Below are 26892 nucleotides of genomic sequence, written 5' to 3'. Positions count from 1 at the left end.
TTCTCCATGACTTGATGCTCTGCGTGACGGGGTGAAGTCTGTTCCTGTCCATAGCGACTAGTGGGGCTGGGGTTCACCACCCAGACACCAGTACTGCCGCTTATCACTTACGTATGCTCCTCTAACATTTGCTTTCCCAGCGGTCAGAGGCCACTGGAGTGGTCCTGGCCAAGCAACCAGAGCAGTGCTGAGAAGCGTATATCTGTGACAGACTGCAGTGATGGCCCCTACTGCAAGACACTCACTGTTCTCAAAGTCATTGGCAATGACACGGGGGACTACAGATGCCTTTACAGGGACAATCAGGCAGCTACAACCATTTATGTTTATGTTCAAGGTAAGTGCTTACACAGCTCTCAGGTGTCTTTTTCCCTAGCTTTAAGAGAAAAAAGGGATATCAAGTGTTTCAAAACATTTTTGATGCTAGAATTTAGAATTTATTAATCCTAGAATTTTTTATCCTCAACTTTTTCCTTGTTTTCATGTTGAGTAATTGTCAGTATGCTAGTTGCCCTCAACACAAAAGCAAAGCCTTTGCACCTATAATTTTGAACTGACCTGCTGTATGCAGTACATGGTCTGCTATTCTCCTCCACCCAGAATTTAGCATACATATCTCCACTGAGCTTTGAGCCTGTCCTCATGAGTGCAGAGCTATTACTGACCTGAGCAGGAGTTTTATATGAGAGAGGATTACAGAGATTCTACATTTGTTAAAAATGGCAGATCCAATCCCATTTACAATTTGTACTGATACCATTAAAAACCCTCAAAAAAACACCCAAACCCCAAAACATAAACTTCCGTACATTTGCTGACTGTGGTGGTAAAACCTATTTAGGCTATAAGAGCTCAGTTTTCAAACTCAGACTGTCAGTTTTGTTGGTGACAGCGCAGCTGAGTGTCACAGACACTGAAAAGCCTCCCGTTATACGCTCAGCTTCAGTACATGCATCCACTGAGGCTTCTGCCTTTTTTGCACTTATGGCTTCACCCTCATTTCCATATGTGTCCTGTTTCCTTTTTGTTGTTAACTTAAAGTTACGATTTTGAGAAATGAAATGTTATTATGTACATGAGTTACCTTGTTTTATATCATGAAGTTAATTTTTTTTTGTCTGACTTTGAAAAGGATGCTGCCATCAGGGGACCCAATGTAACATGTCACTACTTTTAACTGATATTTCCTGTAATACTTATGCAAGGAAAGTCATGCTAGGGTAAATCAGTTTTTTGTTGGCAAAAGGACTGCAGTGGCAGGAAGCCATTTTCCAAAGTGTGCACTGCTGCTGATAACCATTTTGAGAATAATGATATTCTAAGTCTGGGGGATGGGGTGTCTATCAAAATATGTACTCCTCATTTAGGCTCATTATTTCAGTGTTTCACCACACAGAAAATAATAAAACTGATTAGAGAAAAAATACACAGGGAAAGAATGAAACCGGAAAAGTTTTCTCCATGATCATGTGACAAATAAGTCCACTTATCAATTGAATGCTCTTCTAGATTACAGATCGCCATTTGTGACTTCAGTTAGTGATCAGCTTGGCATTGTGTACATCACTAAGAACAAAACTGTGGTAGTGCCGTGCCTTGGAACTGTATCAAATCTCAATGTATCTCTACATGCGGTAAGGAAAAAGCTTGTTATTTTTTCAAAAGTTATTTGAAATCACTGTGGCATAAATAGATTGCTTGAAGTACAAATACATTTCTTAAAAACTTCTTTCCATCCTTGGGAATTTTACAGCCTGTGGTTGCAAGGTGAGTGCTGTAACTGTACTCGTCTATGGTCCTGTGCTCTCAAAGTGCGTACCGATCGCCTGAGCTAGGATGTTAAAAGGGGGACCGTGCAGTTATGGAAAATGTTGGAGGTGAAAATTCAGGGTTGTTTGATTTGTGAAATCTGACTCTATATTTTATCAACATTTCAAACAGAAATATCCAGAAAAGATATTTGTTCCTGATGGTAAATCCATTTCGTGGAATAATAAAAAAGGCTTCACTATACCCAGTCATTTAATCAACTATGCGGGCATGGTCTTCTGTGAAGCTAAAATAGATGATGAAAGCTACCAGTCTGTGATATACATAGTCGCAGTTGTAGGTAAGCCAAAGTTTTTTATTTCTCTATAGCCAATGTTCTTTTTCTTGCTACAGCATACTGAACCAATTACATTCAGTCGGACACTAGGTTATTCTATACTGACAATGCAGCTAATGCAAAATGGATGTTGAGATATATATTGCTTTTCTTTTAAATGCAATGTATTGTGTTCTTTATGGTTGATCGTTGGGTTAAGTGCTTCTATTTTTAGTGTTTTACATAGATGCCAGGGATTTTAATGGTTTGGTGGGGTTTTTTTTCTGACAATGCAAGCCTGTTTCCTAAAATCAGTTATCCAGGATGCAAGTCATAGTTGAAGGGAACTGGAGGCAAGCATCCATCAGCAGCAGATGGAAAGAAATTGCTCTGAGGGGGTACTAAGGGAAGGGGGGTGATCTGAAGGTCGCACTAAGGGCTAGGTGGTCTTATCTCCTTAAAGACCTGTGTCCCAACTCTCACAGGGGTTTGTGCTCTCTTGGTATATTTTGTCAGTTGCTCATCAAAACCCAGAAATAACACAATGATTCTGTGGAGGCTTAAGCCTGAGCTGAAACTCAGCAACTATTTCTTTTTTAGCTGAGGACACAGTGACCATTTCAAGTGTCCAAATGGCACCAAGGCAGTCTGGCCTGGCTTGTCAGGAAGGCATAGCAGCCCTCCACTCTTTACTCTGTGCAGCAGGTGCTTGCCTCTCTATCAATTTCAGAAGTCCCCACTCTGACTTGGAGAAAATTCAGAATACCTGTAGAACTTCTTCATTCAGAATATTCTGCTCTGAAATATTTTAAATATTTTATTGCACAAAGTAAATTTTGAATAATCTTGTGAATGCCCAACTGTTATTTTATATAAAGTTCCCGCTTACTGTTGAGGATGGGTATGTATCTCCTTTAGTTTTAGTTCTCATAAGGATAAGAAAGTTGTGTCTAAAGCAGAGGAACTGTGTGTGTCACAGTTCCCTGCCTTCTCCCACCACTAGTGGGGCTATGATCAAGTGTTTACATTCTGCTGTGTCACTGTCTGACAGGGCTCTCAGCTGGGAAATGCTCAGGGTGGGCACATCCCTTCTCTGCAGGCTCCTTTGTACACCCATCACCATGCTGCACTGGGGCATTGAGGGGCTTTTTTGTAGCTGGGGTTTCAGGGTGAATTTTGATGGATTCATCTGGGAAATTTGGTGCTGAGTGCCATAAAGAAACCTCTTCTTACCCCCATGTTTTGTGTGTGCCTTTTTCCGCCTCTAGGATACCGAATTTATGACCTGACAATGAACCCCCACTCCCAAGTAGAGCTGGCAGTGGGAGAAAAACTTGTTCTCAATTGCACTGTAAGGACAGAGCTGAATGTAGGAATTGATTTTAAATGGGACTACCCTTCCATCAAGGTAAAGTCATAATAACTTCTACATGCCCCCATCACAACAAAATTTGATTTAGGTATAATTTCACTTCCCCTTTAAAATGCTGTCAAAGCAGATGATAATACAAAAGGAATTGCTGGTGTATTGTATACAAGTATATTTGTATACAAGTGTGCAAAAGGTGGCGGAAGGAGTAACTATGACATTTCCAAACACCTCTGTCTTTTTTCTCTTACAGGAAAAACGTGCCACTATTAGGGATGTAAAAACCACTGCAGGAGAAATAAAGAAGTTTGTAAGCACCCTTACCATCGACAGTGTGTCCTTAAGAGACAAAGGTCGATACACTTGCGCAGCATCCAGTGGGCGTATGAACATGAAAAACAGCAGTGACTTCATTATCCATGGTATGACGTCTTCCGCTTCAGTTTTGTTTGTTGTTTTAGATTTGGGATTAATTACTGGGATGCAGAAGGTGATGAATCAAATGACCCAAATGAACCAAACTACAGCTGCAGTATTTTCTCTTGCAACTACTATGCAATTATTTTTATACCACAAGCTTAGCTAGTAAGATTTTAAAGGGTGCTGTGTGTTACTGAAAGCTGTAGAATCCTACTGGAAAGTGGGCAGTAAAATAAACTGATGTAAGACTCTGATCCTCTTCAGTGTTGACATTCTTAAGATCCTGTAAAGCTGAATTTGCATAGGTGGCTTTGTATTAGGGCTGCCTATTCTCACTGTTGGTGACCTCACGCTAGATTTTGGTGGCTCTGCAAGACAGGAGTCTGGGTCAGCATGAATGAAGCTAGGAAAATAAAACTTGCAGCTTTTACATTATGAATAGATGAATCAAATGGAGTTTTGGTCATACGGAAATGATGCATAGGAAACAACTTTGGCTAAGTGCATAGATAAGTACGAGGCCACATCCTACAGCCTGTTCTCAAGCCCCTATTGGGCACAGCCCCAGCAGCTCCTTTGGCTTTCTTCTAGAAAAAAATTGCCAGCATGAGAATGGCTCATTTTTAATCACTGAGTCAGACAAAGGAGTTTATATTTTGGAGGAGACTGGTTTTCCTGAAGTTCTGATTTCAGGGGCCAGAATATTAATGGCCCTTTTTAAATAAACCAAAAAACTTTCAAAATTATTATGGGCACAGTGATTCAAGATATACTGAATTTTCTCCTGGGTTCTTTGTTTCTCTTCAGGAGCCAAAATGAGATGTGTGCTATACTGAGTGTACCAGATACTAAGTCTGTACCGTCCTAAATCTGAGTCAAAAGGGTAATCAAGTCAAAAGGCTAATCACTGTCTGAATGCAAGTTCACAGATATTCACAAATATTCACAGAATATTCTGAGTTGGAAGGGAACCCCAAAGTTTATAATTTATACCGAGTAATGTAAACAATTTCAAAATCCTCTGTGACTGCAGTGGTTCAAGTACGCATAAAGCATCTAACTTTATCACACTGTAGTTTTGAATACTCTGATTTCTTGGAACAAGTATATTGAGTAGAGTTTTATGATATATCTGTATATATGTATACAGGTCTGACACTAGGTCTGACAGCTGGCATACCATCCTGAATGCTGAGTCCTGTCTCTGCTATCCAGAGCTTCTTGGTGGGGGATCTGGTCTGTTCCTCTGTGTGAAGAAAAGGACTAGGTTTTCACAGGGGCATCTTTTCAGAGCCCAGTTTGGAACCAACTGTGCTTTACCATCTTGTCACTAGCTTCTATTTGTCATCTCCTGTTAAGTGCTAACCCAAATGGGGAGCACTTACACTTTTGTCCATGTGGAAAGACCATTTAGTTTAATTTTTATTTATTTTTTTTTTCCATCCAGAAAGTCCTTTTATTCATCTGGAGAGAATGGAGAATGTGATTGAGACAAGGCTAGGTGACACAGTCAAAATTCCCGTAAAGTTTAAAGGATATCCTTCACCAGAGGCTAAATGGTAAGAACTGACATATAATGTGTTTGAGAAACTGAGCTGTTCTTAGTTAAAGAAAATCTTTAAATATTCAAAGCACTCTGTATTTTCTTCAGGTATAAAAATGGAAAAGCCATCAATGCAAATCATACAGTTAAACTTGGATACACATTAGTGATCACTGCAGCAGCTGAAAGGGATGCTGGGAATTACACAGTCGTCCTTACAAACCCTATTAACAAGATGCAGAAAAGACATACGTTTGCCCTGCTAGTGAATGGTAAGTGGAATACCAAAGAGGTGTCTCTCTTTCACGTGTGGATGTGGGATGCTATCATCCCTAGGCTTAAATTCATCCCACAACTGTGAAGATTTAAGTGCCAAAGAACAGCACTTGAACCTCAGCCCTGAGAGGGCAGAGGTGGCCCATCTCTCCTGGCTCTAGGATGTGCCAGTCAAGGACCTGCAGACTCCTGGTGTTGAGATGATACTTTGTATGTTTTGGTTTGGGTTTTTTTCTGTATATTATTCTTTGCCTCTGTGTCCTGCTCTTTTCCTGCCCGTCTTGCTGGTTGTGCTGGTGGAGTCCTCCTCCACCCCGCTCCATCCTGGCCCAGTCCTGCCTCACCCATCCTTCCTGCCTCACACAGGCTATCCCTCCTCTTCTGTCCCACCCTGTACAACCCTCCTCCTCCTCCTCTACCTCCTCCTTTCTGCTCCCCAGGAAGCAGCCTATACTTTGAAGACAGCAGGCCTTAGAAAGGGCAGTGAGGCTACGTGCAGTGGGATCAGGCTTGGGGAATAATATACCTTTAATGGTTGAGCATGGTGGTGAGAGTCCAGGGGCTGCATTTTTAACCATGGAGTAATGAAGGGAGATTTTATAGGAGATCCTAAGTATTGTATGTTGAGGTCCTGATCCTCAAAGTGTTGGGCAGGTTTACTGCTTCCCAACATGTCCTTGGAAATGCTCTGTGTTGCACTTGGATGTGGGTCAAGGTGTGAATTATTCACCATGGGTCTAATGCGTGCACGCTGGGGAGCAATTAGCAGGAGGTGTAACCTGCTGCTCTCTCCTGCAGTCCCCCCTCAGATTGGTGAGAACGCGCTGATGGCCCCCGTTGACTCCTACAAGTACGGCTCGACACAGGAGCTCACCTGCACAGTCTACGCTGTCCCACCGCCCACCGCCATCCTCTGGCAGTGGCAGCTGGAGGAGGAGTGCACATTCAGCCCCCAGTGAGTGCCAAGTCCTTGCAATCCTCTGCAGCATATGTAGGTCTTGAGGGATGGTTGGGTTGGGTTGAGGTTTTTTTTGGGTGCCTCCTTTATCCACGCTTGTTACTCGGTGCAAACCCAATGGCCAATGAAGAAAAGATTGTTGTACTTAATTTGCAGATTGTTGCAGGCAGGCTCTGCCAAGGTCATCATTGTTGGCAGAGGCAAGGGCCACCCGCAGCGAGGATCCGGCAGTGCCTGTGAAGTTGCTGTCGTGCTCTCTTGAAGGGCATCTCGACTTGCATGGGGTTTCAAATGCAGCTGTTTGTGTGCCCTCCCCTCAGATATCCCCATGGGCTGCAGGCCCAAAACTCCATCCCAAACAGAGGAAATTTGCTGTTTATGCTAATTACAGGTCCTTGCGGTGTGTTTTTTCTTTCACTCAAGTGCTGAATGTGATGGTGCTCTTTATCTGTGTGAAAGTGTATCTCAGAGGAAGTGCACTGATTGATGTTGTGGAATGATAGAGAGAGTGCCTGACTGAGATTCACGCAGCTTCTCTTATCTGGGCCTGCCATAAGCCCAGATTTCCTTTTTAAAAAAAAAAAAAAAGGCCAGCAAAAAAAAAAAAAAAAAGCATTCTTCTTTCCTGTTGTTGTTTTTAAAATGATTCCACTAGTTTCTTCCTTTGGTGCCTGGTTGCTTCCTACACAATGGCTACTGTCCTCAAGAAATTCTTGTAGGGAGTTCAGCAATTTCTATGTCTCTCTGTCTTCCTTTGAACTAAATCAATTTGAGTCATCCATTTATGAATGGAGGTTTGTTCCCAGAATAGCTGCTTTCCTCCAAGGATCACGATTAAGCTGACACAGGCAGATTAATTAGGAAATTCACCTTTAGGCTTGGGGGCTCCTTGCTTTACAAAGGATGAAGGTCTCAGAATATGGGGTGCAATTTAATAGAGATGTTTCCAGAAACACTCCCAGATGCAGGGTATGGCCAGTGATGCATCTGACTTACAAAAATCTGTATATTATAAGGAGCACACAAAATCACTCTCTTGAAGGGCAAACATTTGTCTTATCTAATGCACATGTCTACTTGTATTTCAGGAAAGTTCGCTCAGGAGCCAATCCATATGCATGCAAGAAATGGAAAGTGATCTCAGAGAGAAAGGGTGGGAATCAGATTGAAATTAAGAACCGAGTCGCTCCTATTGCTGGGAAAACAAAGGTTAGCATATTTTATTTTCTGTTGGTTGGGAATGATTAACCCTGTTCAGCAGTCCATGTGTCTGGAAATATATCCCTAGAGACTCTTTTCACCTATTGTTAAACTTGGGGGTCTACTCTCAGCTAGTCCTGCAAGCTCCTACTGAAGCCCAGAGGCAGAGATACGCTCTTTCAGATCCTTTGGACACTGACCTGAACATAACTTACTTAGATTTCAGTGCTTACCTTTTAGTGGTCTGAAGTTAGATGAGTTAATCTTGCCAATTAACTTTATCAGAGAAGCTGGAGAGATGAGCAGAAAAAGTTGTGGGTGCAGCATCTGTTAACACCTATACCAAACTCTGCCTTCTGGCAGACTGTTTTTTCCTGTTTTCTTTTGCCTGATTGTTACACACTTACCGACAAAAATGTGAACTTCAGGAGGGGACTGTGCTCCTGCCATGTCTTGGATTTGTGCTTTGGAGGGATTTTTGGTTATGCAGACACCTGCAGAGAGCTGTTGAGGTGATCAGGCATACTTTAGCACTGATAACAGTATGAAATTGCTTGATTGTTCTTTTGCAGACTGTGAGCACCCTCATGATTCAAGCAGCGAATGTATCTGCTTTGTACAGATGCACGGCTACAAACAAGGCTGGGTCAAGTGAGAGAGTGATCTCCTTCCACGTGACCAGTAAGTGTACCCTGTTGAGGACAACTGTGTTAAAATAATGTTATTTCATCTGTTTCAGGCACTTCAATGCTGGTTTTCCCTGCCCTTTATAAAATCCTTTCATTCTGCAGGATTTTAGGCTTTCCTTAGGTTTTCTTTAGGCAACCTTCAAAGTCACTGCCTAATTTGAGCCTAGTGATTAGTTCAACTGGCATCAGTGGAGTGGTGGTCCTATGAAAATCATGCAAGATGGGCACTTTTTACCCAAGAGTGATTATTGCTGGGCTTTCGCAGTCACTTAAAAGAGCTACAGAGAAATCACGGTAGTGTTACAAAATGAGTAAAGACTGTAAGAGCTAAGTCTAAAATTTCCAAAACCAGTGGCAGAGAGCTTCTAGTCTTAAAAATCAGTACCCATATTCCTGTGCTAAAATTTATTTTAATCCAAATCTAAAAATGATCTATAAGATAGTGCTAAGAATTGTCTTCAGTTGCTATAAGTTTCTATGGGAAGAGTAACTTTATTCATTACACAGGCCTTCCTTTGATCTATTTGAAATGTATTGCTTTTAATGAGATTGTACTCCTTAGCTAATTGATTAGTTGACTGATTGATTGGGTTTTTTCAGCCTTTCTTTTCTTCATTTACAATTAGATAGCATGACAAAAAGGATATATTTCCAAAATTACTTTTTCAAGGTAATGTTAGCCACAAAATGCGCAACCAAATAGGAATTTCTTTTACTTTTTTAACTTTCAGGGGGTCTTGAAATTAGTCTACAGCCTCGGAATCAACTGACAGAGAAGGATAACATGTCCTTACAATGCACAGCGGATAAATTCACCTTTGAGAAGTTGTCATGGTACAAACTCAGTGCTCATGTTTCACAGACTCCCTTTGGAGGACTGCCCATGCCTGTTTGCAAAAACCTCAATGCTCTCCAGAAGCTGAACGAGACAGTTTCAAATACCAATGGTGAAAATGTCACCTTAGAGCTCATCCTTCGTAACATCTCCCTCCAGGATGGAGGGGACTATGTTTGCATTGCTCAGGACAAAAAAGCTAAAACACAGCACTGCCTGGTGAAGCACCTCACTGTTCAAGGTAGGGATCTCTTACTGTGAACCAAAATGAGTGGCTGTGTATGAAAATAACTGCAGTAGTGTCAGTTTTTGGTATCTTCAGGCTTTACATGTGTTTGCTTCATGGTGCACTCAGTTTATTAAATAGATTTAGACTCTTATTGTAACATGCACTTCTGGGGCTTGTCCAGGCAGCAGGGACTATTTCATGAGTACCAGTGAGGAAACACTGAGCGAGACACTGTGCTGTGCACAGTGAGTTTGGCTTCTGCGCAAGTAATGGCATGTATTATAACTTCTCCACTTCACTTTTCAAAACACACTTTTTTCTGTAGGTCTACTTGCACATGTGCATTCACAGCATTAATGCTATTGCTTTGTGTCACTGACTCTTGAGTCTGAAGCAGTGTCTATAAATTAAAACTGCCATGAAGTGATACTGGTATTCAGACACAAACAATGCAAGGTGATAATCAGTCAGCTTTGCACACAAATAGTGATGACTTTGCTTTGGGACCTAGATGTCTAGGTTGATTATGCATTTTCATGACCTGTCCTGAATGGACATTTAGTGGATCAACAGTATCAGACCTCTTGCCATGGCTGTGGAAATAGAAACGTGAAGGAAGCAATTTCTCAACTATTCCCTCTTCCCTCAGCAGTCGAAGCAGTTACAAACCCATTAGAGCAGGTTATATCAACACTGTTGAAATTTTCTTGGCTATTATGTTTTTATCATGTCATGTGGAATTTTAATTATGATCTGGATGTTTTTTTCAATGGTCTGTAATTTTATCGTATTTGTAAACCAACAGAACCCACGGCACCCACACTTGTAGGAAATCTGGAAAATCAAACGACAAACGTTGGTGAAACTATAGAAGTGTCATGCACAGTGAATGGCATTCCTCCTCCAACTATCACGTGGTTTAAAAATAACGAGACCCTTGTGGAAGATTCAGGTGAGGATTGCTCCTTTGCTATTATCATTTAAAGGCTTTCTTTCATGGGACTCACTGCTGATGTTCACCATGGAAAGTTTAATTTTGAATTTTTAACAAAAAAGTGGCATAAAAAAGTGGCATAAAAATGGCATAAAAAGAACTAAGAATCATGATTTTTTTCCAGGCATTGTTTTGAAAGGTGGAAACAAAACACTAACCATACGTCGAGTGAGGAAAGAGGATGCAGGGCTATACACCTGCCTTGCATGCAACATCCTTGGATGCAGTAAAGCAGTGGCTTTTTTCTCAGTGGAAGGTTGGTGTTAGCTTCTTTCTAAACTGCGCATGAAATCTTTAGAATCACTAAAAGGAAAATCTACTGGCTATCCTGGTGGGAGATCTGAAAATACACAATTAAATTTGTGAAGAGTCCTGACCATTCCTGTCAAGCTCAAATTGGGTTCAGTCATAGCTGTCATAAACCCAGCTGTTGAGGTTGATGCTTTTTTCTAAGCCATGTTATTTAGTGCTTTTCAACAAAAGCTGAATCCATCCTACTTGTGGTTGCAAAGAAAACTCTGTTAACCTGTATTTCATGCAATCCTGTACAACAGAGCCTACTTAAACCTGCAGATATTCTGGGACATCTCTGTTGTCTTGGTAACATAATTGTCATACTAAGTTTTTTAACACAGTATGTTGTACCTTTTCAAACTATATAATCGCTCTCACAGCATCTAAGAAAAACTGTGAAGACTTTGTGCAGTCTATTGTGGTTGTTATCCCATTTCAGTGATAGAAACAGGTAGTGCTTTTGATTTAGGGGGCTCCAACCTTAGTCCACCAGGCTCTGAAAGCAGCATTTGTGAGACCCATGTCTTACCTGTTCCAGTCCTATTGTTGCACACCACAACACAATTTGCAATGGTATGCGATAATTCTTAGCAAGAGGTTAGTCTGCACTCTGAGTAGTTGGAAGCACAATGGACTTTCCACTTGCAATGAGAAGCCTCAAACAAAAAGCTTCTTGCCCTTGATATTAGTAGATTTGCATAACTTACTCACTGAACCCTTCACAAACCTGCATCTTATAGGTCAGGGGCATTGATATATTCCATTAAGGTAATTAAAGCAGTATCCTGTTATTCTTGTAGGTCTCTTTAGGATACTAAGATATTGGAAAAATGTTTAAATAGGGTGGAAAATATCTGCAGCTGATGTGGTAAATATGGCTGAGGCGCATCTCTAAAAGTTGGAAGTCTGTGTAGGACATACTGTTTTGCTCCAAGAAATTTAGAGTGCAGCTCATTGAGGTCATGCAATGGAGTGTGCTACTGTGTAGAAAAATCTGTGTGGTGCAAAGGATGAAATACAGGAGCATGATGTGGTAAACAAGAGCTGAAGAAGAGAGCTGCCTCTTTGCACTAACAGATGTTCAAGTGGTGTCTGTGGGCAACTGGAAAAGAGACATTGTAAATAAGACCTTATTATCATGTGTTCTTGTAGAACCACACTGTTTCATGCCGCAGCTGAATCATGTCAAGAGACAAGGGAGAGATTGTTCTCTGGGTCATTCTCACAGCACTTTATTTACTATATGATCAAGGTGCTTTTTGGTTTCTGGAGAAACAGTAGTTAATTTTGGGTATTTTAAAACAATTATTTCTTTTCAAAATGTGAGATTTTAGTTATTTACATTTGCCAAGGGTCCAGACACTGTCCTTTCTTGAAACAAAGTCGATGCTGAGAAATTGGGTGATGTGCAAAGCAGCATGAAGCCGTAATATTCCAACACAAACCACCAAGCTTTTTATTTTGTTTTGCTTTCGTTTCCTTGCTCCATGTTGCACTTTTAAAACGAACCTTCTGAACAAGGACCTCCATTCTTTACTTTAATGAATGAACAAAACAAATATGCTTCCAACTATCACTCAAATATTCATTTATTTCTTCCCAGGCGCTGAAGAGAAAACAAATCTGGAGCTCATTATCCTCGTTGGCACTGCAGTGATTGCCATGTTCTTCTGGTTGCTTCTTGTAATCATCCTCCGAACCGTTAAGCGGGTAATGAAAAAATTCTCATACTGTCCTATCAGCGCTGGTCTTGCATGACAAATGAGAGCTGACTTGAGGCCTTTTGTGTTGCTTCTTTCCATTGTTCTAAAATCAACAGACACATTTTTTCACTCCATGCCATAACATTCTTGCCTGGAACCCAGGGCACAGAAATTTGTTTTTAATTGAACAGGCCCTCGCAAGAGAAAAAAATGTTTCATTTGATTTTGTTTATTAAAAAAAAAAAAAGAAAAAAAAAAGAAAAAGAAAAGTGCAAGTAATTAACAGTGATCACACTTATGATGACATGGTGTAGGGAAACAGTAGCCTGGCATTTCTGGGAACTAATGAAACACTACAAAGTGATAAAATGGCACTTTGCCTGCACATTGCCAGCAAAAAATCTGTGCAACTGCAACTAATACCATTTTCCAGGCCAACGGAGGGGACATGAAGACTGGCTACTTGTCAATCATCATGGATCCTGATGAAGTCCCTATAGACGAGCACTGTGAACGGCTCCCGTATGATGCCAGCAAGTGGGAGTTTCCCAGAGACCGGCTAAAGCTAGGTATGTCTTCACTGCACGAGCCATTTAGTGATACTGCAGCCAGCCCTGTGCTGGGGGCTGTTTCATGAAGGTTCTGGCTTGCCATGGGGCTGCCCTGCTGCAGGATCCCCAGGTGGACTCTGTGTACTCATAGAATATGATGCATCCTTTCTACATTGTAAGATCTCTGTTAATTTCAGTTTGGAGTTACTTTTTTATTCTACGCCTTTTGCCTGCTGTGCCAAGCAAATACATTTATGTTCTCACTTCAAGGTAAACCTCTTGGGCGTGGAGCTTTTGGCCAGGTCATAGAAGCAGATGCATTTGGGATTGACAAAACTGCTACCTGCAAAACAGTGGCCGTCAAAATGCTTAAAGGTAAAAACAATGACTAAAACTTCACCTTGAATACACAACATAGGGAAATTGTCAATACTATAATCAGTAGATAAAAAAAAAAAAATCAAGATGTTCATACCAGTGGTTATACAAGTTTAGCTTAGCAGTTGTTACCATGAAGCAATTATTAGGAGAGGTACATGCCTTTCCCTCACAAATAACTGAAGCACTGTGACTGTGGTTCCATAGCCATAGCTTTATGGTTCTACTCAGGTTCAGAAGATAAAGTTGCTCCTGCAATCAATTTTGTGTCCATTTTTGCCTTATGCATCTTGGTGGGAAGCTTTCTGCAAGTCTCTAGACAATGGCTTAGGCACGCTCCAAAATGAGCTGTAGTTTGCAATAGCTTTCTCCTCGCTTTAAATCATATTATACTGCCTCACATTTGCCACAGAAATGTTGCAGTGTGCAGTTCCCACACATGTTATTCCTAAAAAAGACATAACTGGTATGGCAAAATGGGTCTACCAGCACCTGGGGGCTGTATTCCACCCTGTGCTGTACTGGAAGAAGGACGAGAAAGACAAGGGATTTCTATGGTACAGTGTGAGCAGTCGGAAGCACAGGCAAGAGCTGTTGCAAGCTCACTTCAATGGGATGAACATGCCATCAGTAAAAATTGGAAAGCCCTGTCCCTCCAGTTTCCCAGTGCTCAGGCAACCATCAGAGAGTTGCCTTCTCTGCCCTTCTCTCTCCACTGTTTCAGCTCTTTCCTCTTCCCCTTCTATATCTGGGCGATGAGAACAGCAGCCATGTGTCCAGGCTTTTGGTGAGGCTGCAGGCATGTTTGGCCCTGTCTCTGTCTCCCCCTGTCTGTGGACCCACTGGACCCTTAGGATGGACCCCATCAATGACTATGGGATAATGTTTCTGTGAGGGTCAAACAGCAGAGTGTAAGCTGCTCAAAAGGTCTGTAGAAAAAAAGATGTTTGCTAAGCTGGGTTGTTTGTGTCTGTGTTCTCATGTACTGCCTTTGGCAAGCTTTGGGAAGCATTTAAAAGCAGAGGAAACTCAACCCTGTCAGGCATGTGCCTAGTTTTCATCAGTGCCCCGCAGCATAGCTGGCCCAGACTACCAGCCAACAAGGCTTCTCACAAGATGGGCTGGATAAAGAAGAGAAGAGAATGGGGAGGAGGGCAGAACCCTCCTGTCTGCGTTGCTCCTGATCTGTGTTGTTTTATCTCTGCAGAAGGGGCAACCCATAGCGAGCACAGAGCACTCATGTCAGAGCTGAAGATACTCATTCATATTGGCCATCATCTCAACGTTGTCAATTTACTTGGAGCCTGCACTAAGCCAGGAGGTGAGTAACTGCTCAGTGGGTGTTAAAGAAAACCCTATTTCTGCCATTTCTGCTACATAGAAAATCAAGTTTCAAAATTAAGGATTGGAAGAAATAGTCCCTTTTTAAACAAAATCTGATAAGGGTGAGTGGTCCAGAGGTGGAATAAGGGCTCAGAAGCCCTGGGTTCAACCTGCAGTTCCATTCCTTAGTTGTTCTATCAATTTACTTTTCTGTACTTCAGATCCACCTTTCCAGTGGACACCTCACATGTAACAAACTTTGGAGCTGAGTCTAATAATACATTTAAAAATTTTTTCTTCCTATTGTCACCAGCTATACTGTCACTGCAAGTTGTGATTTCCCCTCTCTGTCTTTGGATGGACTGTTGGTGCCTCTGTGTGTGTGTAGGAGGGGAGTTTGCATTTTGGAGTCCAGCTCTGTGTGGATGAACCAATTTCACTTTATAATCCAGGACAGATGTTTTCTTTAGCAAATCCAGCACTACAGACTAATTTGGAAGAGATTCAGTGTACAGTAACTAAGTAATAATTTTTCAGGGAAGCTGACTTGTTGGCTTATTGTGGGATCAGAATTTAATTTGTAAAGTTCCATGACAGAAGTCAGTTGTTGAGGGAAACATGATCCATAAATATTTATTTCCTTGTTTATTCCATTATAAAATAGAGATAGCCAGAATGTGGAACCTAGCATAGAATTTTATAATTGTAGCATATGCCTACATGAAGTAAATCTGAGCATTAAATACCACATTTATTCTGTACAGTAAGGCATATATGTCTGAAACCAAGATTCCTGTTTTAAATTTTTAGTTCTTTCACATATGAAATTAAGCCTATGATTTTCTAAAGTATCTGCTTTGTTTTCCTTCCTTACAGAGCAGAAAAAGTAATAATTTCCCTGCTTTGATTAGATTTTATTTTTTTATTATTACAGGTATTTTTAAAAATCTCTGGGTGGCAGAATGCTTTTAGAAATGTATGTGTTTCTAGTCACAAATTATGCTGTGAAATAAGGTGGGTTATAAATGGTGTTTCTAAGGAATTGCTTTATATGTTGTACAGGCCCACTCATGGTGATTGTGGAATATTGCAAGTTCGGAAATCTATCAGCTTACCTACGGAGCAAGAGGAGTGACTTTGTCCCATTCAAGGTAAGAAGTCAAGGTTAAAAAAAAACCAGTAAAATGTTTGATTTGGTGGGGTTTTTCCATGCACAATGTTTTTTTTTCTAAAGACTAAAGTGGCAGTCCTTGGGGATGCTGAATGTCTTAGTATTTCTCATGGGAATGAGAGATGGCAAAGACATCACAGGTCATCTAGTCTTTCCCCTGGCCCCTGCAATGTAGCTGTTTTGTTATTGTTAGCTTAAAATGTGCAAAGGAACTGGGCTTCCACTATTTCCCTTGGCAGATTATTTTACACTTGGCTATATCTTTCAGGAAGTTTTTTCTGATTATCAGCCTGAATTTTTTCCTCTCTTAATTAAGCTCCAGACCACCTTAAATAACTGCACTCTCTGTTTAGTGTGTATATCCATCAGATATCCATAGGTATCTGCTATCATGTGATTATCCTTTCCACTGTCCCCTTGTCTCATTGCTGAACCAGGCTATATGTTTGTTTGGTGTTAATAGTTAGGTATAATTTATGTATCTCATAAGTTTACAGTCAGCTTTTCACATCCCAAGTCCTTTGCAAAAGGGAGCTCCGTCACTGCACCCCCTCTTTGCACCTTGATTTGAAAGAAGGGCAAGGATGGGGACTGGCTCTTTCAGACTCATTTCTGGGCACCTCTAAGAGGGGTCTGATTTCTGCAGAGGGTTGAGAGGATCCCTCCTCTCAGGGGTGAGATTGCTGGATGAAGAACATGGCTGCGTGTACCCAACGCTGAGCATCACACTCAGGACCCTACCCTTTTCCATGCACAGCCGAGAGGGAGGTCCCTGGGCTGTGCTCTGACACACTGGTAGACCTGAGTCTCCCTGCAGCTGCTGTGTTTAGATCAGAGCTTCTCCCCTCTGCTTGTTGGTTCTCCAGGGGGTTATTTTTCTTGATCCTTGGAGACATTGTTTACTATTTTATATTGGCAAAGGCAACTTTCTGCATCTTCTTGTGAGGTAAAAAGATAAACAAATATCTGAGAGGCCTTGAAGGAAGAGACAGGGTTTCATGAGGGTGCTGACCCTTGCTTACACAAGCAGTGGGAATGGGAATTGGCAATGTTAAAAACCAGCTCTGCCAGGGAAAAAAAATCACCAAACCAAAGCAGGAGAAAATGGATATGTGGTGGAGGAAGCCTGTGGGGTTGGATTTCTCCCTAGAGGCATTCAGTGGCTTAAGGGAAGAAGGAAATAACTCAGATTGTGATGGCTGCTAGGGTTTTGGCCAAGGTACAGGTTTAGTAGAAAGGCCTTTGCAGCAGTGGAAAGTAAAGCTGTAGCAGTATGGAGAGGCTGGAGCGTATGAGAGGGGCTCAGGAGCATTAATCCATGAGTGCTTCACAAGGCTGAGGAGGCCAGGTCCTCAGTCTGCGTTTATTCCCTGGCATGTGGAGATATTGCTGGAGTTTGTCGGGGAAGATGGAAAAGGAAGAGGTGAAATTTGAGCTGTGGAGTGGCAGAGGGTGCTCAAGCTGGTGAACCTGTGTGACCACGGGTTGGGTTTTGCTGGTACTGTCACTGCACCAGCTGGGTGCCTCAAACAGAGCTGGCTTGGAGCAGAGCAGCCGATCACACCAGCACTGGGTTGCCCTCCCTGCCTTCAGTGGTGACCTTGACACAGACTAAGCTTCTGGCACGCTTTCAGCTTTTGATTTTTCTCACCCTCCCCTCATATTTCTAGGCCAAATGTGCCAGGTTTCGACAGGGGAAAGAGAACTACGTTGGTGACGTCTCTGCAGACCTGAAGCGACGGTTGGACAGCATCACAAGCAGCCAGAGCTCAGCAAGCTCTGGCTTTGTGGAGGAGCGGTCCCTGAGTGATGTGGAAGAGGAGGATGGTAGGATATGTCTTCTCCTGGTGTTGGAACAGGTGTCATTGGTGGGGCTGATGAGGGACACTGGGGACTGTGTGATTTCTGAAGCTCCCCCAAAGCTGTGTGTGAGGTATTACCTGGATGACCAAAGTTCCTGAACTTTCAGTTCAGCATTCCAAACCCCTCAGCCCAATCCCAGATAATGTCTCATCTGAAAGGCTTCCTTTTTAATGCACTGCCTTCTGAAGATATGTCTATTTAACGTCTCAGTGTCTTCAGGGAAAATTGCAGAGCACAAACTCCGAAGGCAGGGCAGAGAGGGATGCATCAGCTTGCTAGCTGAATTTCTTCACTGTTTATGCAGAAGTTAAATACTGTGAAACGCTATCTGCTTCACTGCTTATTAGCAGAGAGGTTGCTTTGCCTTCCCTGGGCACAGATGGTCTGTCTGGAACAGGAAACTGGAATTATCCACTCATTCAGAGTCTCCCTGGGATATACATACCCTCTGCAGTGGTTTCACCAATGCATTTGCCATGTCCTTCTTTAGCAGAGGCAGCACAAAGTGCTCAGTGCTGCCATCTCAGAGGCCACTAATTTCATCAAGGAAGGGATCAGACTAGTCAGGAGAAAGAAAGGCTGTAGCTCTACTGACTGTACCTCCACTACTACTAAATATCATTTAATGCAAATTAAAACATCAGTATGTGAATGGGGAGGATGATCTTGCAGTTTCAATGTGGTCTAATAGGTAATGTTAGGCATGCACTTTATGCATTTCCACACCATTTTTAGTACTCTCTAGTGTAAACATTGACCCTCTAAGCTGGGATATTGTACAAAGTATGTAGACCTGAAGCATCCCTTAGGATGAGGAGCATAGCCACCTGTGTTCTGGTTTTTGGTAGATTTCTACTTAAAATCAAGAGCTGAGCAAAATCATAGAGTTGTTTATTTCAGCAGGAACTAAATGCCTACATATCTTTGGACATTTGAGTACATTATTTCTCCAGGTAACTAAAGGATGAGGTTAGGGTTCTTCTACCCTAAATTAGCTGGGCCTTTTGCCAAATTCAAGTCTTTCTCCCCAAGGCATTATCTTTCCCTTTAAAAACTAAGAAAACCCTCTAATTCATTTCCAAATTCATCTGCTGAAACCACAGCAAACTTTACTGTCCTAGGAACCTGAGAGCTGAGTTTTGGTTGTTTCTCTTTTGGGATTATTTTGCAAATCTTTCCACTGGTGGGAAGTCTGGAAATAAGCAAGAAGGCTTAGGTATAACCCATCATCTCAATGTTCATTTTACACAAGACCAGTTTGGTGAAAAATGGGTTGTTCATGTTAACTATATGGCCAAAAAAGGGCTCGGTTTGCTCTTCCAGTTCAATGTGGCATAAGGTTAGGATGGAATTTTACAAAAGAAGCAGTTATAGGTGAAATCAGTTACAAAGGGCATGTTTGACTGTTGTTTGATTCTTTGCAGCTGGTCCTGAAGATCTTTGCAAGAACCCCTTGACCATGGAGGACCTCATCTGTTATAGCTTCCAAGTGGCGAGGGGAATGGAGTTCTTGGCTTCACGCAAAGTAAGGAACTTCTCAGGAAGGGTGGCACATTATTTATTTGACAGTAGGAAGTAGTGCTGTAGGTCTACAGAAGGAAACAGCATGTTCATCTTTGGACTAGTAGTCATCTGCAACATTTTCTTTTTGCTGTAAGACATACTCAAATCATTAATACTACAGAGTGAAACAGCCCATGTGTCTATTGACTCAAATGTTAGTGATCTGCTTAAGGCCACCAGTTCACAGAAGAATGGTTAAGTAGTTGGAGGAGGAGCCTGTTCCGGTTTCCAACCACTCTCTGGGTGAAGAACCGTTTTCTAATATCTAACATAAATGGGAAAAGAAAATCAAAGTGGGGAATACATCGCTGCCTCAGAGTTCGGGATAGATATTCAAGAGTCAGCTTCAGAGTCTTTTCCTAAAAACATGCTTTTGTTTAGCTTTCATACATCTTGACTGGTGTGCATATGTAAAAATGCCTCTTTCCAGAATCTGCAGTTTTAGTTCATACTAGAGGCAAATCTGCAGCCACTTTCAGATCCTGATTCTTTTACTTCAACCTATTGAGGTTTGACTTTTGAAGTCTTTGGGTTGTTGACTAAGCTGTTGTTTTGCACAGGTAGAGATGTGGACTTCTTTCGCTGTAGTCAAGATTAGTTTGTGTTGGAATCAAGTCTGCATTTTAGTGGGCTGTTTTTCTGAAAAATAGTGGAGTACACAGATTTGAGTGAACCTAAGTAAATCTAAAGGTAATCAGATCTGAACCTGTTTTGTGTCAGCTGCTTAGGATAATTAATTAGACAACTTCAAAGGCCTTCTCTGCATAGTGGATAAACAGATGTATGTTTGGACTTGGGAATACAAGTCTCCCTGAGCCAAATCAGTTGTGACCATCAAAAAAGCACTTAAAATCAGCAAGTGTTGATGCTGAGGTTTCTTTTTCTTAAAAGGTTTTAAGAATAAGCTGGTCTTTGAGGGTAGAAGAGCACATATGTGAAAGACATCAGCCTTGTGGACAGAGCTGTGACAACAGGCAGCATATGAAGTTGTTTACTTCTCTTTGCAGTGCATCCACAGGGACCTGGCTGCTCGTAATATCCTCTTGTCAGACAATAATGTGGTCAAAATCTGTGATTTTGGCTTGGCTCGAGACATCTACAAAGACCCAGATTACGTCAGAAAAGGAGATGTAAGTTTCAGATTCTCTGTTCAATAGAGAATTAATATGAAGTCAGGACTTTTTTTCTGTGTTTCCCTCAAACGGGTTTGTGGAAACTCAGTGTTTTGCTAAATTGTGATACATTTTTGTTTATGAAAATGCTTTCAGGCTAGACTACCCCTAAAATGGATGGCACCAGAAACCATTTTTGATAGAGTGTATACCATTCAGAGTGATGTATGGTCCTTTGGAGTTCTGCTGTGGGAAATATTTTCATTAGGTGAGTCACTTTAATTTTACTGAGCCATCTTTAAACAATACTGTATGAAGAAAATCAAAGTGTTCTTGGATCCTCTTTAGCATTTTCTTTTACTTCTTGAAAAAATTTTGTATATTTTTCTCTATCAAAATAAAATACTCAGATTTTCTTTAAATTGCAAATGTAGGAACATTGACTTGAAACGTGTCTTCATACAATTTCAGTATGTGATGATGTGCCTCATTTACTCAATCAGCTGCTGTTCTCATCATAAATATAAATTGTTTACAAATCCAAATTGTCTTATGAATTGTCTTATTAACCCAGGCCAGAGCAAGTTATTTTTTTGAAAATTAATCCCAAAATTTAAGAGTCTAATGCATTAAAATTACCATTGCTTTCACTTTAGGTGCATCACCATACCCTGGAGTGAAAATCGATGAGGAATTTTGCAGAAGACTGAAAGAAGGAACAAGAATGAGAGCACCAGACTATACAACACCAGAAATGTGAGGAACTATTCTTCCAGCTACTCACATTTACCCTACAATAGTATCAGGTGCTGGAGCAAGCAATAGGTGATGTTTTCTTTATGCTGATATTTTAATTGTTTTTTCCCTTCTAGGTACCAAACAATGCTGGATTGCTGGCATGGAGATCCTAAACAGAGACCCACTTTTTCAGAGCTGGTAGAGCACCTGGGAAATTTACTGCAAGCCAATGTCCGTCAGGTAAATGAATTGTATTCTCTGGTTACTAAAAACACCAGCTGAACACCTCCTGTCCTACCAGCCACCACATCATCCCATAATTGGGTACTGTCTGCTGGAGCTGTCAGGGAGCCTGGGCTTCTTCCACCACTCCCATTACTGACCAGCAGCTGGGGGTCTCTGACTTGCAGAGAATACTTGTGGGGTAAAGGTCCCAGAAGTCGTGTTGTGTTAACCAAAAGCCATCCTGTCCTGCCAGCAAGGCTTCCCATGACACCACTGCTGTCTTGCTAGAGAGTTGCTGGCACAGGCTCAATTCCCTGCTCTGCTGATGATTTCTCTGCATGCTGCAGACACATTTCAGCAGGTACCTCCTGTTGATCTTACTGTGCCAAAGATGGATATCTTAGTGTATGTGAAGGGTGTGGGCTGCAACACTTTTAATGACTATCCTGGAAAACAAGGATACAGGAATTTCACTGCTTGTGAGCAACTCCATGCAAATTAACGTATTAAGACTTGCACTTGGTGCAGGCATTGCAGTAAAAGAGCTCAGTGTGACTAGCTGGGGTACATGGGCCTCTCTACCAGATTCTCTACCTTGTAGCTTCCTCTTCATTTACTGTGGAAGGGGACAAGGCCAGGGCAATAGATGTGAACCCACTGGATGAAGGACACTGGATTTGGCCATGTTCTTCCCTATTAGACAAGTTCTCCCTTTCTAACCTATTGATGTTGATGGTAATCACCTGCCTTTACGAACTATCAGGTTCATGTACTTTGTGGCATTGGGAGTCAAACATTACTATAATCTGTATTTTTTTTCAAAGACATCAATAAGAGGTTCAATTTATACATTATTTTACAGTATATTATATAAAAATCTGTTTCTTTTTAAATTTAAAACTACTTGGAAGTGGTTCTTATTAAGTTTCCTTCTTTTAATGTAGCTGCTCCTGCAAAGGCATATAATGTTCATGGTTTAGTAAAACAACCAGGGTAGCACTGTTGATCTGATGCTTTCTCCACATACGTGCATGTCGCTGTTTTTGTTTGTGTGTCTCTGTAGCCTATTTAATTTTTGTATTTTTTTCACTGCATTCTACAGGATGGTAAAGACTACGTTGTCCTTCCTTTGTCAGTATCGCTCAATATGGAAGAGGATTCAGGTCTCTCTCTCCCAACTTCACCTGCTTCCTGTAGGGAGGAAGAGGAAGTCTGTGATCCCAAATTCCATTATGACAACACAGCAGGAATTAGGTATTTTATATGGTGGACATCCTACTGGGGCCTCTGTGTTTTGTTCATATGGGGGGCAGGGAAAATGAAAGGAAGAGGCTTCAGCTGCCTAGTCCATATTTAACCTTCTCCATATGGATAAGAAGGAATCTGTAGAGATTTTCTATGCAAAAGCTAGTTTCTTTCCTCCCTAAATGCTAGTGGCTTTTTTATTTATATTTAATGTCGCTATCCTTTTAAGATACTGTATTTTCATTTTAAAAAGAAAAAGCAAAGAACGCGAGAATATTTATTGTCTGTTTTTTAAGAACCAGAACACGCAAAAGGTTTTACTGGTCCAATTCAGTTGTGTTCCCACTGTTGTGTTGCAGCTCCCTAGAATATAAATGGTGATAGATCTATCATTAATATCTGGCATTTCTCCTCCTAAAGTGAAATGTTGGAAAATAGGTCATGAAATGATAGCCAAGGAGAACAAAAAATAAATAGTGTTGTCTCTGGGTTTTGTTCACTTGCTTCTGGTGGGCTGCTGAGGCATCCACAATGGAACAATAGTGGTGGATGCTGTTGTGTATCATGGCAGAGGTGATTCCCTAGTAAGGAGTTTGTACTAATGCACTGAAGGGGCTTATGTTGGACCCTTTAAGGACCTCAAGCATGGGATGAGAAGGAGAAAGGTATTTTCTCATCCAATGCTGCCTAAGATCAAATTCAGCCATTTAGATGCTGGGAGCCCTGGATTGCTTAATACAGTCTCAGGAGTAGGAGGATAGAAAGAGATGGATACAACCATCAGGGTGGAGATGGACTCTGTTGGCAGATTCCATGTGGTTTCCACGAAGTGGAGCCCTCTCTCTCAGTGCTTGTATTATACCCACCAAAGACAAAATTCCCAACGATTTTGGGGACTGCAGGGTGACATTTTTACATGGTCTCGGAAAAGACTAGGTAGGGCCAAACTGCATTTCACACTTCAGTTAAACTTTTGGTCCTACAGCTGAACTCTCAACCCCGTGTTTTAGTAATGGGACAGTTCAAACTATAAATATTTAGAAGACAACAAACCATGATTTAACACTGAAAACATCACACTTATTTTCCACTTCTAATACTTCCTATATGGCTTTTCCTGGTCTCCATTTCCTGTTATGAACAGAAATAAAATCCCTCTGCCAACCTTTTAAGGAGACTGAATCTCTTTTCTCTTGTCTTGCAGTGTGACAGGGTTGTGAAAGCACTAGGGGAAGCCATGCTAGGAGAGGCAAAGTGGAAAGGTTAAGACATGTCTATGGGCTTTATTCTTCCATTCTGGTAGCTGAAAATGATTTTAAAGGCATGGATCTTAGTATACAGATGGTGAAACAGATTGGTCTCTTCAGAAATGTCTTTTTCAATCTTCACAGAAGTATTAACTATGAGGAAAGGCTGATTAATACAATTTCTAATCAAAGCTGGAGGAGGAAAGCAAGCACAGGGAAACATGGAGAATATTAAAGAATATTTAGATTGATGATGTAAATGAAAATCAGCAGGACCTCCTAACATATGTCACATTTGGATTAGAAAATAGATCTGCAATTTCTGCACCTTGAAATATTGTGATTAAAAAGTTACATGAGGTATAGAAGATTTAGTGTAAAGTGTAAAGATAATGCCTGCTTTTAGAAAGAACAGAAAATGTGTAGTTCTTAAATCAGTTTGATTTGAATTCTAGCAACAATCCTGGAATAAGCAATCATATAAATAATGGTAAATACCTGCAGGAAAAAGAATTAACTAAAAATGGCCAGCATGGATTTCTCAAGAACAAATCAAGCCAAACGAGTCTTAGTTTCATTTTTAGTGAGAAAAATTGATCTGTAGGATAGCAGAGAAGATGGATTTTGATTTCCTCTAGGACATTTTTGGCCTTCTTTTAATGGACAATCTATTACAAAATGCAAACACATGTCAGGAAATACTGTCAGGACATCAGCTGAACTCTACTGCCGCCGGACAGGAGTCAGACTCCATGCATGGCCTCTTTTTGTCTGCACACTATTTCTGGTCCTGTTTGCACAGTTGTTTGGCTTAAGCAGGAGGATCTCATTCATTGCAGTCTTGTAGGCTGACTCTTGTCTGGGATGAGCAGAGGCAGGACTCCTGTACCTGAGAGGTCATTCAGATCAAGAGGCTGGGATTCTCAGTCCTCACGTTAACTGTAGTCCTGGCTATGCAGTTCTGTGCCTGTGTGGACATTTAAATGCAAGCACACAGGGAGCTTCCAAACTTAGAGGGCAAGTTGTGGAATGAACTTCTCATCATTTAAGATCAGGCTGTCCAGGAAGGCAAGTGGACTAGGTTGTCCATTAGATGTTTTTGGTCTTGATAGCATTGGATGGGATGTAGGTTAGATACTACTGCAGAGTAACAGGAGCAGAAGACATGGCCAGTGCAGAGAGCTTGAAATAACTGGTTTTGTTAAGTCTAGGAAGGGAAAATGGAGAGGGAACATAGTAACATTTTTCAGAATATGAAAATTTGCACCAAAGAGGGTGCTAATTCTTCATTCTGTGTCACCAGCATTAGGGCAAATTTTATTTGCAGCAAGTACTTGGGTTTAATATTTGAAAAACATTCTAAAGTGTGATTGAGCACCTGAGCAGGCTACAAATGGAACTTGTAAAATCCCCACCAGTTTAAAAGAATGTCTGTTGGAAATGGGCAGGACTCAGCATAGCTAGACTCAAAGCTGGAAAATACGGCTGATGCTGCTCTTAATTTCCGTCAGCTTTGCCCTTCAAGTGGATGCAGGTTACACTTCTTCCTCTATGGCTTTTCCTTCATTAGCTGTTAAGAACAGAAATTTTTCCTGTTTAACTGGTCCAACATCCATTTTATTCCATATTCACTTAGGCAGAAAGCTGAGGATAGCCATTTTGTTTGCTCTATTAGTACCTCCATAAATGTCAGTTTTATTTTTTTCTGTCCAATATTTTTTATGGATGTCATCCTGACCAGAGGTCTTCTTTTGGAGAAGAGCTTTCAAGAGAGATGTAGCACTCCCTGTCCTGATCCCCACAGTTTAAGGGCAGCAGTCTGCTGAGTCTGCTGTTGTTGTCCTAGGTCCAGCCAGGGGTCTCAGAAGTGCAGTCCAAAGGAAGAGCCACATGTCTGTGCTCCAGGCTCCTCTGTTTATTGTACTTCTAAGCAAACCTTGCAGGAAGTGAAGCCCTCCAGTGTAACTGAGGAAAGAAGCTGTTTTCTCAAAGCCATTTCTTAGAATTTGCTCAGAGATCAAGATTGTCAGGAGCAAAAGGTCAGAAACATGCCATTTCTTAGGCTGTTCATCCTTTTCAATAAATGGATATTTGAAGGTTTGCATAATATGTTTTGACAAAAGGATTAACTTCTCTGAAGAGAGATAAAAGGATTCTGATATCATTGTGCTGTTTGCAGCCAAGTTGTGGATAGTGGACACAGAACTTTTTTTGTTTTGTTTTCTTTGCAGTCAGTACCGACAAGGTAGCAAGAGAAAAAGCCGCCCTGTGAGTGTGAAAACATTTGAAGATGTCCCATTGGTAACCACTGTAAAAGTCGTTCAGGAGGTGAGTTTGTCTGTTTGTACATATTTTCCTTCTGTTGATATATTTTTTTCATGCTTTTAATCCTCTTCCATTTAATGCATTTCTAATACCTTTGCAGGAAAACCAGACAGATAGTGGGATGGTTCTTGCATCTGAAGAGCTGAAGACACTGGAAGAGAATGATAAACAAGTGAAAATACCCTTTAGGTAAGGCGCAGGCTGCACACAGGATTGAATATGACCTTTTAGCTGCAGTCTGTCAGAAGACTGGTTTGTTTGGAAGACAAAATCTTTTCTTAATGTACTTTTAAAAACAAAGCAAAATTGTACACTGTATACCTGGTCATCCACATTTGGTACCAGGAGAGGAGAGATAACATAGCTGTTGGGAGCATCAGTCAGCACCCAGAAAGGACTTGCTGCAATAGCATCAACCACCCTTTGGAAATACTGACTTGGTACACACAACTGAGCCATATTTGTGAGGGCCTGTCTGAACTGACAAAGAGCTGGTTTTTTTCCTTGCTTTTTTTTTTTTTTTTTTTTTTTTTTTTTTTTTTTTTTTTTTTTTTT

General features: G+C 41.2%; 1 protein-coding gene across 1 annotated transcript in view; it reads left to right on the top strand.

Moving 5' to 3' along the window:
• KDR (kinase insert domain receptor) overlaps positions 1 to 26892 on the top strand; it is a 32324-nt gene that overhangs the window by 1778 nt on the left and 3654 nt on the right. The window contains exons 3-29 of the mRNA XM_027885539.1: positions 141 to 337; positions 1510 to 1634; positions 1942 to 2110; positions 3355 to 3494; positions 3709 to 3877; positions 5323 to 5434; positions 5527 to 5690; positions 6493 to 6649; positions 7741 to 7861; positions 8425 to 8533; positions 9273 to 9617; positions 10411 to 10557; positions 10724 to 10855; positions 12497 to 12603; positions 13030 to 13165; positions 13418 to 13522; positions 14733 to 14846; positions 15911 to 15999; positions 17690 to 17846; positions 19307 to 19407; positions 20453 to 20575; positions 20714 to 20825; positions 21214 to 21313; positions 21430 to 21535; positions 22623 to 22774; positions 26244 to 26340; positions 26438 to 26526. Coding sequence (XP_027741340.1) covers positions 141 to 337; positions 1510 to 1634; positions 1942 to 2110; positions 3355 to 3494; positions 3709 to 3877; positions 5323 to 5434; positions 5527 to 5690; positions 6493 to 6649; positions 7741 to 7861; positions 8425 to 8533; positions 9273 to 9617; positions 10411 to 10557; positions 10724 to 10855; positions 12497 to 12603; positions 13030 to 13165; positions 13418 to 13522; positions 14733 to 14846; positions 15911 to 15999; positions 17690 to 17846; positions 19307 to 19407; positions 20453 to 20575; positions 20714 to 20825; positions 21214 to 21313; positions 21430 to 21535; positions 22623 to 22774; positions 26244 to 26340; positions 26438 to 26526 — 3675 coding nt within the window. The remainder of the gene's footprint in view (positions 1 to 140; positions 338 to 1509; positions 1635 to 1941; positions 2111 to 3354; positions 3495 to 3708; positions 3878 to 5322; positions 5435 to 5526; positions 5691 to 6492; positions 6650 to 7740; positions 7862 to 8424; positions 8534 to 9272; positions 9618 to 10410; positions 10558 to 10723; positions 10856 to 12496; positions 12604 to 13029; positions 13166 to 13417; positions 13523 to 14732; positions 14847 to 15910; positions 16000 to 17689; positions 17847 to 19306; positions 19408 to 20452; positions 20576 to 20713; positions 20826 to 21213; positions 21314 to 21429; positions 21536 to 22622; positions 22775 to 26243; positions 26341 to 26437; positions 26527 to 26892) is intronic.

Source organism: Empidonax traillii, unplaced genomic scaffold, assembly GCF_003031625.1.
Source record: "Empidonax traillii isolate 1590-97213 ecotype Southwest subspecies unplaced genomic scaffold, ASM303162v1 scaffold167:size2001844, whole genome shotgun sequence".
Lineage (NCBI taxonomy): Eukaryota > Metazoa > Chordata > Aves > Passeriformes > Tyrannidae > Empidonax > Empidonax traillii.
Note: the sequence above shows the minus strand (reverse complement) of the source record. Positions and strands in the feature narration are given on the sequence as shown.